General features: G+C 45.5%; 1 protein-coding gene across 3 annotated transcripts in view; it reads right to left on the bottom strand.

The window, feature by feature from the left end:
• VEZF1 (vascular endothelial zinc finger 1) overlaps nt 1-14,809 on the bottom strand; it is a 133,673-nt gene that overhangs the window by 62,604 nt on the left and 56,260 nt on the right. For all 3 annotated transcript variants that reach the window (XM_069756427.1, XM_069756429.1, XM_069756428.1), the window contains exon 2: nt 9,315-10,033. In XM_069756427.1, the coding sequence (XP_069612528.1) occupies nt 9,315-10,033 (719 nt within the window). The remainder of the gene's footprint in view (nt 1-9,314; nt 10,034-14,809) is intronic.

The following is a 14,809-nucleotide window of genomic DNA, read 5'->3' as shown; positions in this document are numbered from 1 at the left end:
AATTCCAGATTCTCACTGCCCTAACAGTAAAGAATCCTCTTCTATGTTGGTGGAAAAACCTTCTCTCCTCCAGACGCAAAGAATGCCCCCTTGTGCCCGTCACCTTCCTTGGTATAAACAGATCCTCAGCGAGATATTTGTATTGTCCCCTTATATACTTATACATGGTTATTAGATCGCCCCTCAGTCGTCTTTTTTCTAGACTAAATAATCCTAATTTCGCTAATCTATCTGGGTATTGTAGTTCTCCCATCCCCTTTATTAATTTTGTTGCCCTCCTTTGTACTCTCTCTAGTTCCATTATATCCTTCCTGAGCACCGGTGCCCAAAACTGGACACAGTACTCCATGTGCGGTCTAACTAGGGATTTGTACAGAGGCAGTATAATGCTCTCATCATGTGTATCCAGACCTCTTTTAATGCACCCCATGATCCTGTTTGGCTTGGCAGCTGCTGCCTGGCACTGGCTGCTCCAGGTAAGTTTATCATTAACTAGGATCCCCAAGTCCTTCTCCCTGTCAGATTTACCCAGTGGTTTCCCGTTCAGTGTGTAATGGTGATATTGATTCCCTCTTCCCATGTGTATAACCTTACATTTATCATTGTTAAACCTCATCTGCCACCTTTCAGCCCAAGTTTCCAACTTATCCAGATCCATCTGTAGCAGAATACTATCTTCTCTTGTATTAACTGCTTTACATAGTTTTGTATCATCTGCAAATATCGATATTTTACTGTGTAAACCTTCTACCAGATCATTAATGAATATGTTGAAGAGAACAGGTCCCAATACTGACCCCTGCGGTACCCCACTGGTCACAGCGACCCAGTTAGAGACTATACCATTTATAACCACCCTCTGCTTTCTATCACTAAGCCAGTTACTAACCCATTTACACACATTTTCCCCCAGACCAAGCATTCTCATTTTGTGTACCAACCTCTTGTGCGGCACGGTATCAAACGCTTTGGAAAAATCGAGATATACCACGTCCAATGACTCACCGTGGTCCAGCCTATAGCTTACCTCTTCATAAAAACTGATTAGATTGGTTTGACAGGAGCGATTTCTCATAAACCCATGCTGATATGGAGTTAAACAGTTATTCTCATTGAGATAATCCAGAATAACATCCCTCAGAAACCCTTCAAATATTTTACCAACAATAGAGTTTAGACTTACTGGCCTATAATTTCCAGGTTCACTTTTAGAGCCCTTTTTGAATATTGGCACCACATTTGCTATGCGCCAGTCCTGCGGAACAGACCCTGTCGCTATAGAGTCACTAAAAATAAGAAATAATGGTTTATCTATTACATTACTTAGTTCTCTTAGTACTCGTGGGTGTATGCCATCCGGACCCGGAGATTTATCTATTTTAATCTTATTTAGCCGGTTTCGCACCTCTTCTTGGGTTAGATTGGTGACCCTTAATATAGGGTTTTCATTGTTTCTTGGGATTTCACCTAGCATTTCATTTTCCACCGTGAATACCGTGGAGAAGAAGGTGTTTAATATGTTAGCTTTTTCCTCGTCATCTACAACCATTCTTTCCTCACTATTTTTTAAGGGGCCTACATTTTCAGTTTTTATTCTTTTACTATTGATATAGTTGAAGAACAGTTTGGGATTAGTTTTACTCTCCTTAGCAATGTGCTTCTCTGTTTCCTTTTTGGCAGCTTTAATTAGTTTTTTAGATAAAGTATTTTTCTCCCTATAGTTTTTTAGAGCTTCAATGGTGCCATCCTGCTTTAGTAGTGCAAATGCTTTCTTTTTACTGTTAATTGCCTGTCTTACTTCTTTGTTTAGCCACATTGGGTTTTTCCTATTTCTAGTCCTTTTATTCCCACAAGGTATAAACCGCTTACACTGCCTATTTAGGATGTTCTTAAACATTTCCCATTTATTATCTGTATTCTCATTTCTGAGGATATTGTCCCAGTCTACCAGATTAAGGGCATCTCTAAGCTGTTCAAACTTTGCCTTCCTAAAGTTCAATGTTTTTGTGACTCCCTGACAAGTCCCCCTAGTGAAAGACAGGTGAAACTGCACAATATTGTGGTCGCTATTTCCTAAATGCCCAACCACCTGCAGATTTGTTATTCTGTCAGGTCTATTAGATAGTATTAGGTCTAAAAGTGCTGCTCCTCTGGTTGGATTCTGCACCAATTGTGAAAGATAATTTTTCTTGGTTATTAGCAGAAACCTGTTGCCTTTATGCGTTTCACAGGTTTCTGTTTCCCAGTTAATATCCGGGTAGTTAAAGTCCCCCATAACCAGGACCTCATTATGGGTTGCAGCTTCATCTATCTGCTTTAGAAGTAGACTTTCCATGCTTTCTGTTATATTTGGGGGTTTGTAACAGACCCCAATGAGAATTTTGTTACCATTTTTCCCTCCATGAATTTCAACCCATATGGACTCGACATCCTCATTCCCTTCGCTAATATCCTCCCTTAAAGTGGACTTTAGACAAGACTTTACATAGAGACAAACCCCTCCTCCTCTCCGATTTTTACGATCCTTTCTAAACAGACTGTAACCCTGTAAGTTAACTGCCCAGTCATAGCTTTCATCTAACCATGTCTCGGTTATTCCCACTATGTCAAAGTTACCTGTAGATATTTCTGCTTCTAGTTCTTCCATCTTGTTTGTCAGGCTTCTGGCGTTTGCAAGCATGCAGTTTAGAGGATTTTGTTTTGTTCCAATCTCCTCACTGTGGATTGTTTTAGAAATGTTCTTACCTCCCTTCTGAGTATGTTTTCCTGGGTCGTCTTTGTTCGAGTCTAATGTTTTTCTTCCCGTCCCCTCTTCTTCTAGTTTAACGCCCTCCTGATGAGTGTAGCGAGTCTTCTGGCGAATGTGTGTTTCCCAGGTTTGTTGAGGTGTAGTCCGTCTCTGGCGAGGAGTCCATCATACCAGTAATTCACACCGTGGTCCAGGAATCCAAATCCTTGTTGTCTGCACCATCGTCTTAGCCAGTTGTTTGCATCAAGGATCCTGTTCCATCTCCTGGTGCCATGCCCGTCTACTGGAAGGATAGAAGAAAAAACTACCTGTGCATCCAGTTCCTTTACTTTCTTCCCCAACTCTTCAAAGTCCTTGCAGATTGTCGGTAGGTCCTTCCTTGCCGTGTCATTGGTGCCAACATGTATCAGAAGAAATGGGTGGACGTCCTTGGAGCTGAAGAGCTTTGGTATCCTATCGGTCACATCCTTGATCATCGCACCTGGAAGGCAGCATACTTCTCTTGCAGTTATGTCCGGTCTGCAGATGGCTGCAGTCACCCATGATACAGCACTCCAACTGCTGGCTTTGACTCAGGGTTCAACCATGGTCAGCCATTTTGCTGTTCACTTCCGGACATTAGCGTCTGAGTTGGAATGGCCAGATAAAACCCTCATTCCCGTATTTTGGAGGGGGCTGGCTGACCATGTGAAGGACGCTTTGGCTCCTAGGGAGATTCCCGCCACACTGGAGAAGCTCATAGTTGTATCAACTCGCATAGACCTTTGTTTTCACGAGCGATGGTTGGAGCGAGCCCAGTGTAGGCAGAGGTTTCGGCTGGCTCCCACCTTCGCCAGACCTTTGGAATCTCCAGTCCAGGCGTCCGAGTCACATGAGGCCACAGAGGTGACACGAGCGGGATCCAAGTCCCAGTCCGCTCGTGCACATAAGGTCTGTCATGTTTGCCGGCAGTCAGGACATCTTGCCTCCAAGTGTCCTCAGCGGTCGGGGAAACGTCAGCGTCTAGTGGCAGTTGGAGGAGGTACACTAGACGCGGCGACGTTTGCCTCAAAGTTGTCCTTCAAGGGGACAATTACCATAGGCCCATCCATTCTTAAGGTAGAGCTATGCGTGGACTCTGGGGCGGAGGGTAATTTTATGTCATCCGCTTTCGCCCAGCGTCACGCAATACCCCTGGTGATGCTCGCCAAACCAGTAATCGATCGAGTGGTAAATGGGTCGACACTACCCTCACAGATTACCCACCAAACTATTCCTATCACGCTTTCTGTGTCTCCATCACATCAGGAGATTATCTCCCTATTAGTCATTCCTGAGGGGATTGATGAGGTCCTGTTTGGGATACCATGGCTTCGCTATCATTCTCCTCATATAGAGTGGTCCTCAGGGAGAATTTTGGGATGGAGTAAATCCTGCGAGGGTACATGTCAGAGGGAATGCGTTCAGGTTGCTACAACACAGTTACCCGCAGATCTTTCCTCTCTCCCCAAGCACTATTGGCCCTATGCAGACGCGTTCTCCAAAAGGGCTGCGGCCTTCCGCCTCACCGCCCCTATGACTGTCCTATTGACCTCTTGCCTGGTGCTGAGCCTCCCCGGGGCCGAGTCTATCCGTTATCTCTCCCGGAGATGGAGGCAATGTCTCAGTACATCCAAGAGAATCTGGCAAGAGGATTCATTAGGAAGTCACCTGCAGGGGCTGGGTTCTTCTTCGTACAGAAGACTGGAGACTTACGTCCATGCATAGACTACAGGGATCTTAACGCCATCACCGTTAAGAACAAGTACCCATTACCCCTGATATCTGAGCTTTTTGATAGGCTACGGGGAGCAAGGGTATTTACAAAATTAGATCTTCGGGGTGCTTACAACCTGATTCGCATCCGTGAGGGGGACGAATGGAAGACGGCTTTTAACACCAGGGATGGGCAATATGAATATCTGGTGATGCCCTTCGGGTTCTGTAATGCCCCAGCTGTTTTCCAAGACTTTGTGAACGATATCTTCTGGGATATGCTCACCACCTCGGTCGTAGTCTATCTGGATGATATTCTTATCTACTCTCCAGATATTGACTCCCATCGGAGAGATGTTCGCAAAGTCTTCGAACTCTTACGGGCAAACTCCCTCTACGCCAAGTTGGAGAAGTGTGTGTTTGAGCAGGAGTCCTTGCCTTTCTTTGGTTATATCTCTGCCCAGGGTTTGGCTATGGATCCTGCCAAGCTACAGGATGTGATGGACTGGCAGGAACCCCATTCACTTAAAGCGGTGCAGTGCTTTATGGGGTTCATTAACTACTATCGTCAGTTCATCCCACACTTCTCAACTTTGGTAGCTCCCTTGGTTGCCCTCACCAAGAAGGGAGCAAATCCCAAGTTGTGGTCAGAGGATGTCTCCAAGGCCTTCCTTTTGGTTAAATCACACTTTGCTAGCGCTCCCATTCTACATCGCCCCGATAGAGTCTGTGCCCCCGGGCAAGACTTTCGTGCCAGCAAATTTACGACCGGAGGTTCTCTCTTGGGCTCACTCGTCCAGAGTGGGTGGGCATTTTGGGACCAAAAGGACATCCGAGCTTTTGGCGAGAACGTATTGGTGGCCGCATATGGCCCGTGATGTCGGGGACTATATTCGGGCGTGCATTTCCTGCGCCCAGAATCGGTCTCCTCGGCAACGGCCTGCTGGGTTGCTTTACCCCCTACCGGTGGCAGACAGGCCCTGGGAAATGGTTGGGATGGACTTCGTGGTGGGCTTATCCAAGTCGCGTAGCTGCACCGTTATCTGGATTGTCACCGACCATTTCTCTAAGATGGTACACTTGGTGCCGCTTCCACGATTACCTTCTGCACGGGCCTTGGCGGCGTTATTCATTAAGCACATTTTCCGTTTACATGGTATGCCTGATAAAATTGTCAGCGATCGGGGTCCCCAGTTCGCGTCTCGGTTTTGGGGAGAGCTCTGCCGTTTACTCCGCACAGAATTGAACCTCTCCTCTGCATACCATCCCGAGACGAATGGGTTGGTGGAGAGGACCAACCAGACTCTGGTGACATACTTGCGACATTTTGTCTCTGCTAGGCAGGATGACTGGGCATCTTTGCTACCTTGGGCGGAATTTGCCTTGAACAACGCCGTGATACTGTTGCAAAGGGTTACTGCTGCCTCTCCAGGCTCTGCTATTGTACCCTGCACTTATCTGCGGCGAGCAGGCTTTTCTGGGTCTAAGTCCTGCTTTGCACACACTGAGCATGCCCAGGGCAAGATCTCTCAGTGGAGATCTAGGGTCACATGCTCAGTACTGCAGCAACTTCCATTGGTCCTCTAGGAAGGTCCCGTACGTGCTGCAACTATTTAAGGCTCGCATGGCCATGCGCTAGTATCTTCCTATGTTATGTGCTTTGCGCCAGTGTGGTCATGTGTTTGTATGTGTTCAGGGACCCGGCTGAAATAAGCCCCTAGAATGCTGGCACCTCCGGCGAGGAGTTTTGTGTGCATGCATGACCACTGACTGCTCTCGTTTGGGTAGTTAGCCTGTGCCTCTGTGAAAGTCTAACAGGGCACAGAGCTTTGCTTTCTTGGCTGCTCTGTGAAGCTAACAAAGCTGGTTCTTACCGCCATATAGTGCCGCCATTTACTTAGCAGCAGGTTCTTTCCTGCACGGTGGTTGCGAACGCACCAATCCCATCTAATAAATATATTCGGTGCGTTCCGCCAACCCTAACACGGTATGAGAATAAAGCGTTGTTTTTTGCCTTTTTTTTTTACGGTGTTCACTGAAGGGGTTAACTAGTGATATAGTTTTATAGGTGGGGTCGTTACGGACTCGGCGATACTAAATATGTGTACTTTTATTGTTTGTTTTTTTTTAAATTTAGATAAAGAAATGTATTTATAGGAATATATTTTTTTGGGAGGGGGGGGATTTTTATACATGTGAATATTTTTTTTTTTTACACTATAACATTGCCCCGGGATAGGGGAATCATGTTATAGTGTAATCAGCGATCTGACGTGCACTTCTCCAGGCTTCCCGGCGCCTGCTCTGAACAGGCGCAGTGAAGCCACCTCCATGCAGGACTCGGAAGCCGCGGCCATCTTGGATCCAGACCTGCTGCAGGGAGGAGGAGGTAAGAGACCCTCGGAGCAACGCGATTACATCGCGTTGCTCCGGGGGTCTCAGGGAAGCCCGCAGGGAGCCCCCTCCCTGCGCGATGCTTCCCTATACCGCCGGAACACCGCAATCATGTTTGATCGCGGTGTGCCGGGGGTTAATGTGCCGGGGGCGGTCCGTAACTGCTCCTGGCACATAGTGCCGGATGTCAGCTGCGTTGAGATTCGTACCCATATGGTTTGTGCTGAAGTTTGCAGCATTTAGAGGATTAACGTGTCAGGAGCGGTGGGGGGCTGCTCCTGGCACTTAGTGCCTTGTGTCAGCTGTCAGAATCAGCTGACACCCGGCGGCGATCGCAATGATGTGATAATCCGCCCAATGTCAGAAAGGGGTTAAATAAAATGTTCCTGTGCTGAGAATCTTAGAAATCATTTGCGATCCTCTGCTATACTGTCTGAACCCTCTGTTTCCTCCTCCCCTACCCAGGAGCTGTGGTACAATCAGACCATGTTCTTACACGGTCAGACACAGCCATTACACAGTACGCAGCAGGGGGCACATTTATAAGATTTTATCAGCACAAGAACATTTTATTTCACCCCTTAACGACCGCCGATACGCCTTTTAACGGCAGCAGTTAATGGGACTTATTCCTCAGCGCCGCTTGCTAATGGTGCTGAGAAATAAGGGTATAGCGCCCCCCAGTGTCGGGAAGTGTCCGAGGTCTCGGCTACTGGGCGTAGCTTAGACCCTGGAGAACATGATTCGGGTCGGGTTTTACCGTCCCCGGTGTTGTGATCGCCATTATTCACTGAATAACGGCGATTGCAAAAACAGATTTCCCAATTCATTTCTCTCTCCTCTGATATGATCTAGCAAACCAGAGGGGAGAGAAATGGGGTCCCTCGAGCACCCCTCCAGTAAGACTGGTATCCCTGGACCCACCGGCTCAGTCCCCCAGCCTTCCACTTCATCTTCCCAGAGGAAAATGGCTGCCGGCACTCGGCAACAATGGACTTTTCCCATTAGTTCGCCTGTAAAATTCATGAAAAGTTATGCCACTGCAGAGGAGTATCTTACTTTAGGAATGTACTCTGGTCCCTGACTGGAGTTAATTTCTGGCAGTGGCGCACGCCCGTTAAGAAAGGCGCCACATTAATTCAAGGGTTGAGCGCCTTGGTGAAAATCTTATTCAAGTTGGGGACTACAGCACAATTTTTGGCTGTACAAGTAAACTAGCATAACTAAACTAGAATAACAACTAAACTAGCATAACTTTAGTTATCAAGATATAACAAAAAAGTTCTAGGTGAAGAAAATAAAAAAAAATTAAACTTTAAAAGGGAACCGGTCACCAGGTATTGTATAATGCTGTATATCTGCCCCCAACCCGACCTGGAAAAGAAAAATACCTTTTATTATACTCACCTGCGGGGTTGGTCTAGTTCAAAGGGTGTCGATGTTCTTGGTCTGGTGCCTCCCATCTTCAGATGATCACCGCCCGCCCTACTTCTTGCTTCGTATGGCATTGCGCTCCTGCGCAGGCATACTTCTCTACCCTTTGACCTTTCCAGGTACCTGCGCACTGCAGTACTTTGTTCTGCCCTCAACAGGGCAGAGAATTACACCTGCACAAGAGCGCGATGCCGGGAAGACTGTGTGGATGACGTAAGGACGCGTCATCCACACAAAGTAAGAAGGAGGGCGGTGTCAGACCAAGAACATCGATACCCCTCGGACCAGACTGCCCCACAAGCAGTATAATAGAAGCTTTTTCTTCTCTTTCAGGTCGGGTTTGGGGCTGATATACAGAAATATATGTATATGCTGTATATTAGGCCTGAAAGGTGGTGGCTCTTCCCTATATTGGCCAAACCTGGTGACAGCTTCGCTTTAAAGTGGTACTCCGGAGAGACAAACATGTATTCTTAACACCGCTTCCAAAACGATAAAACTCACATCCATAGTTGCTTTCAGTTGTCACAGAGTCCGCTATTCAGAACTATTCACTATGACCCTCCATTCTGGGACGCCACATCACAGGTCAGGCACCATAGTCTGCTACTAACTTTTTAATACAAGCCAGTTGCCTGAAGATGCCTTCTTCAATGCCAAAACAGATCAGGGGGTGTGGCTTTCTCACAGCAAGCCAGCCCCCTTATCAAGTCTGATGTTTTGTATGAGGGCTTACTCCATGGTTTGTGCCCTACCTGGGTGACTCCCCGAGATCTATGCTGGTTTCTTCACAGCTTATATGTGACAGTCACATTTTCCCTCCATGCTCATTTCAGATAGACTATACAGCTACACTATGCGCCTTCACATAGTATAATCCAGCTTGTATTTGCTGGGTATGCTGCAGGCCCCGCTCCTGAGCCGCTTCTATGCACCGCACATATACAGTACATAACTTACAATCTCCTTAATTCGTATAAGTTAACTACACGTGTGGACATACCTTGAAAACCCTTTCCCACAAACACTACATGTGTAGGGCTTGGTAATCCCTCCTTCATGAGATCTCACGTGGTAGGTCATTCGGTCCTTTCTTTTGAAACGCTGATTGCAAACTGGGCACTCGAAAGGTTTCTCGTCTGAATGGGACAACTTGTGTCTATTTAGATGATAAACATCCCTGAAAGCCTTCCCACACATTTCACATGCATGGTTTTTCTTAACAGGTTTGCTTGGCTTCTTCACCGGCTGAGTGACAGGCATAGTTGGGAGGCTTGTGCTGGCACTAGGAATTGTAGTTGAAGATGATGTTGTAACAGTCGACAGTATGCCTGCAATTGTTGAAACCAAAGATGTTCTGCTATGGTCTCCGGCAATAGTAGATATAAGCGGCACGACCGGAGTAGTCTGTGTTTTCTTTGGCCGTGACACAAGCTTAATTCCTGTGTGGCAGGATTCATGGCGTCTTAAATGGTAACTGTCCCTAAAGGCTTTGCTGCAATATGTACAAATAAAGGAAGTTTTGGGTTTTTCTTTCTTTATTACAACCGTATCTTTTATAGGTTCTGATGAAGGCTGAGGTTTCTGTGTTATTGGTATAGGTAGCATAGGCTTTTGATCAGGAGGTTCAACTGGAGCTCCCAAAAGTGGTAGCAAGCTATTTTGAGCAACCTGCTGTTGGTGATGGTGATGATGATGATGGTGGTGTGAAGCTTCATGAGCCTAAAACAAAAAGGAAAAAAGGAACACAAAAACAAGTATTACTAAGTAGTTTTAATAGAATATATTAATCGGCATAAATTGACAGAAGAATTAACTAATATATATTATATATGCTGGGTTCAAATCCACCAAGGACAACATCTGCAAGGAGTTTGTATGTTCTCCCTGAGTTTGTGTGGGTTTCCTCCCACATTCCAAAGACATACTGACTGGGAATCTAGATTGTAAGCCCCAATAGGGACAATGCTGATAATGTCTGTAATGTGCTATATAAGTGAGTAAAATAATTAAATAAATATATTAATACACATTCTAATTATTTAGCAAATCGGATTGGTGTCAAAAATATGTAATTTTTTTGTTTTATCAAATAAATAATATCTAAACATAAATGTTATTGTGTCCCAGAGTGCTTTGGATCACTGAAATCAAGCTCAACCACGTGAGAATTAATTTACCAGGTGAGCCCAATTAGAGGAAAACTACTTTAGATGGACCTTCTACATTTAGCGGGAAAGAATATGGGGAAGAAAAAGGATCTCTCTGCTGCCAACAAGCGTCAAATAGTTTAATGCTTTAAAAAATGAAAACATTACATATTTCAAGAAAACTATATTTCAAGCGTGATCATCGTACTATGAAACGATTTGTGGCTGATACACAGAACAGACAAGTTCGTGGTGCAGATAAAAGAATGAGTAAGGTTTTTGAAAGAAAAATTCAGCAGATGTCAGAAAGCAGCGGGTAAAATACTATTAAAAGCATCAAACATGTTTTTGAACCTTCTGGTGCTTCTAGATTCCCGTAAACTCAAGGTGTAGGGTCCTCCAGAGGCTTGAAGGTGTGTATAAACCTACTATTCGGCCACCCCTAAACAGTGCTCTCAAGGAGAAATGGTTGTAGTGGGCCCAGACATATGAGGACAGTTTTTTACTTATGAGTGCCGTGCAACTCTGGATGGTCCAGATGGATGGAGTAGTGGATGGCCACCATGTCCCAACACGGCTACGACATCAGCAAGGAGTTGGCAGTCTTGTTTTGGGTCCCTAAGGGTCCCTAATAGTGTGAAAATGACCTTGACAAAGTATATTGAGTTTCTGACTGTGCCCTTTCTTCCATGGTACATAAAGAAAAATCATGCCATCTGTTGCAAACTCATCTTCATGCATAACAATGCACAATCTGATGCAGCAAAGAATACCTCAAAGTCAATGGCTTCTATGGGCATAAAAAGGAGATAAACTCATGGTGTGGCCACCTTCTTCCCCTGACCTCAACCCTATTGAGAACCTTTAGAGTATAATCAAGCAAAAGATCTATGAAGGTAGGAGGCAGTTCACATCAAACCAGCAGCTCTGGGAGGCTATTCTGACATCATGCAAAGAAATTCAAGCAGAAACTCTCCAAAAACAAGTCCAGCGGATGCAAGAATTGTGAAGGTGATATCAAAGAAGGGGTTCTATGTTAACATGTAACTCAGCCTGTTAAGATATTTTAAATTGAAAAGCTTTTGATTTCACTAAATGTGACCTTTTAATGCTGCAAATTCAACAAATGACCATCTTCAATTCTTTATATCTTATAAAACGTTTAAAATTATGCACAACTGAATTTACAAACAGGGCATTTTGAGTATTTTTAAGTTTGTAAAAAAAAAAAAAAAAACCCTTATTGTTCAATTAAATTTCATCTCTACTTTAATGGTTGATAATTTGAACATTATACGAACTCATTTGCATCGACAATTTAGGAAGATCAAAGAAAAATAGCATTTGCATAATCTTCATGTATGACAATTTGCTTAATTTGGAACCTGATGTATTGACAAGCAGCATCTAAGGGGTTAAACAACCATGGTCGATGCCAACACTTATAGTGGCAGATGCAGCAAGTTGTTAGCTGTAGTGTTCAGATGGCAGCTGCTACGTTTTCACCCTTCAGGGTGTGGGGAAGCCCCCGGAAGAAGTCAGCGGCGAAACACTCGTCGGGGTGTGGGGAGTCCACTCTGCTGCAATTTGAGGTATACTATAATATGATTTTGTGTCTCATCTTATATATCTTTCCCCACTGTTGGGCATAAGCCATTGGCTGTGGAGAGATCTTTACCCTTAGGCCGGGGACACACACAACGTATAAAAATACGGTCCGTTTTACACGGACGAGAATCGCACAAATGTTTACAAAACAGTGATCCGTGTGCAGTGCGAGGATACGATTTCCTCGCATCAAATTATCCGTGTGACATCCGTATGGCGAGATTCTCGCCGGCTTGCAAAACGGACATAGAATGGATCCATGGCCTCAAATATTAGTAAAAACATAATATATTTCATATAGCGCTAGATAGCAGAAAAGCTGGTAATTCAATTGCCGACTTTTGCTATCTCCTTCCCAAACCCGACAGGATATGAGTCATGGATTACATGCAGTAAACCATTTCATAGCCTATAGTAAACAAAAGAAAACATACCAGCACCTATAACACATAAGAATTATCATAAATACTGTAACGAAAATAGTAAAACCTCGCACTGAATGAGACTATAGTGGACAGACTGCAACTCAATATAACATCAAAAACCAAAAGAAAAAAGCAATCAGAAGTCCAATTGTATGCAAATTAACAAAAAATCTTTATTAGAAAATACAGGTGAACAAACAGCAGAGAATGGATTCCCCATAGTAGCCTCAACACGTATAGATAGGGCACAGGTAGGTGTACAACAGAGTGCCCGGTACAAGGGACAATATACCACCCATTAAAAACCATATATTGCAGTCAAGTGACATGAATCACAGTAAAGCATAAATATGTGGATGGTACATACCCGTAGCTGAGAATAAGGGTCACTGAGCACTCCCTATCGCGCCCACCCCGACGCGCGTTTCGGCGGGTGCCTTTTTCAAGGGGTACCATCTTGTACTTGCGGATTTAATTTATAGCTCCCAGACAATCCCAATTTGCGCCAAAACAGCTCCTTCCTGTGACGTCATCAACTCTGGACACCGGCGCTTCAGTGCGGCGATACCGGAAACACATGGGCCCATGTGATCCAGGGTCACCAGCCCTGCAGCGTCCGAGGCCGGAAGTGACGTGCGCACATGCGCACATTAGAGAGTCGGCGCCATGTTGGTATAGTGGGCTGTGACATACAGCCATCCAGCTCCAGGGAGGATATCGGCCCCCAGCGTCCGAAACCGGAAGTGAAACTCACACACCTGCGCACAGTGAACAACCAACGCCATATTAGTACAGGAGGCTGTATAGCACAGCCATCATGGTACAGTAGGTACTTAGGATTAGGGTTAGGGTTAAATTTAGAGTTAGGGTTGGGGCTAAATTTAGGGTTAGGCTTCTTTCACACTTACGTCGGTACGGGGCCGTCGCAATGCGTCGGCCCGACATACCGACGCACGTTGTGAAAATTGTGCACAACGTGGGCAGCGGATGTAGTTTTTCAACGCATCCGCTGCCCAATCTATGTCCTGGGGAGGAGGGGGCGGAGTTACAGCCACACATGCGCGGTCGGAAATGGCGGATGCGACGTACAAAAAAACGTTTCATTGAACTTTTTTTTTGCTGATGGTCTGCCAAAACACTGATCCAGTGCACGTCAGACGCGACGTGTGGCCATCCGTCACGATCCGTCGGCAATACAAGTCTATGGGCAAAAAACGCATCCTGCGTGCACATTTGCAGGATCCGTTTCTTCTCCAAAACAACGGATTGCGACGGATGCCAAACAACGCAAGTGTGAAAGTAGCCTTAGGGCTAGGGTTAGGGTTGGGGCTAAAGTTAGGGCTAGGGTTGGGGCTAAAGTTAGGGTTAGAGTTTGGATTAGGCCGGGGTCACACTAGACCGTAATACGGACGAGTGCAATGTGATAAAAAAATCGCATAGCACTCGTCCCAATGTTGATCTATGGGGCAGCTCCCATCATCCGATATTTTCTCGGCCGTATTCAGGATCCGAGTGAAATCGCAGCATGCTGCGATTGTCAGCGTATCTCGGCCGAGAATCGCCAATGAAAGTCGATGGGGGTGAGAAAAAATAGCACAGCACACGGCCCATCAGTGTGACTTGCGAGAAATTCTCAGGCATTGGGCAGGTGACAGGAAAGGCTCAACCATTATTTGCTCATTTTGCAAGTGTGTGAGAAAATCTCACCATACGGATGTCACACTGATGTCAAACGGATCATTTGATGCAAGAAAATCGCATCCTCGCACTGCACACGGATCACTGTTTTGGTAACATTTGTGCAATTCTCGTCCGTCAAAAATGGACCGTTTTTTTTATATGTTGTGTGTGTCCCCGGCCTTAGGGTTAGGGTTTGGATTAGGGTTGGTATTAGGGTTAGGGTTGGCATTAGGGTTACGCTTGGGATTAGGGTTAGGTTTGGGATTAGGGTTAGGGTTAGGGTTGTGATTAGGGGTGTATTGGGATTAGGGTTAGGTTTGAGGTTAGGGTTGAGATTAGGATTAGGGGTGTGTTGGATTTAGGGTTTTGATTACGGTTATGGTTAGGGTTGACATTAGGGTTGTTTTGGGGTAAGGGTTGTGATTATCGTTAGGGTTAGTGATTAGGATTATGGATCAGGTTGGGATTAGGGTTAGGGGTGTGTTGGGGTTAGGGTTGAAGCTAGAATTGGGGGGTTTCCACTGTTTAGGTACATCAGGGGGTCTCCAAACACGATAGCCAATTTTGCGCTCAAAAAGTCAAATGGTGCTCCCTCCCTTCTGAGCTCTGCCGTGCGCCCAAACAGTGGGTTACCC

Source organism: Ranitomeya imitator, chromosome 3, assembly GCF_032444005.1.
Source record: "Ranitomeya imitator isolate aRanImi1 chromosome 3, aRanImi1.pri, whole genome shotgun sequence".
In the NCBI taxonomy this organism is placed as follows: Eukaryota; Metazoa; Chordata; class Amphibia; order Anura; family Dendrobatidae; genus Ranitomeya; species Ranitomeya imitator.
This window is presented reverse-complemented; position numbering and strand designations above follow the sequence as displayed.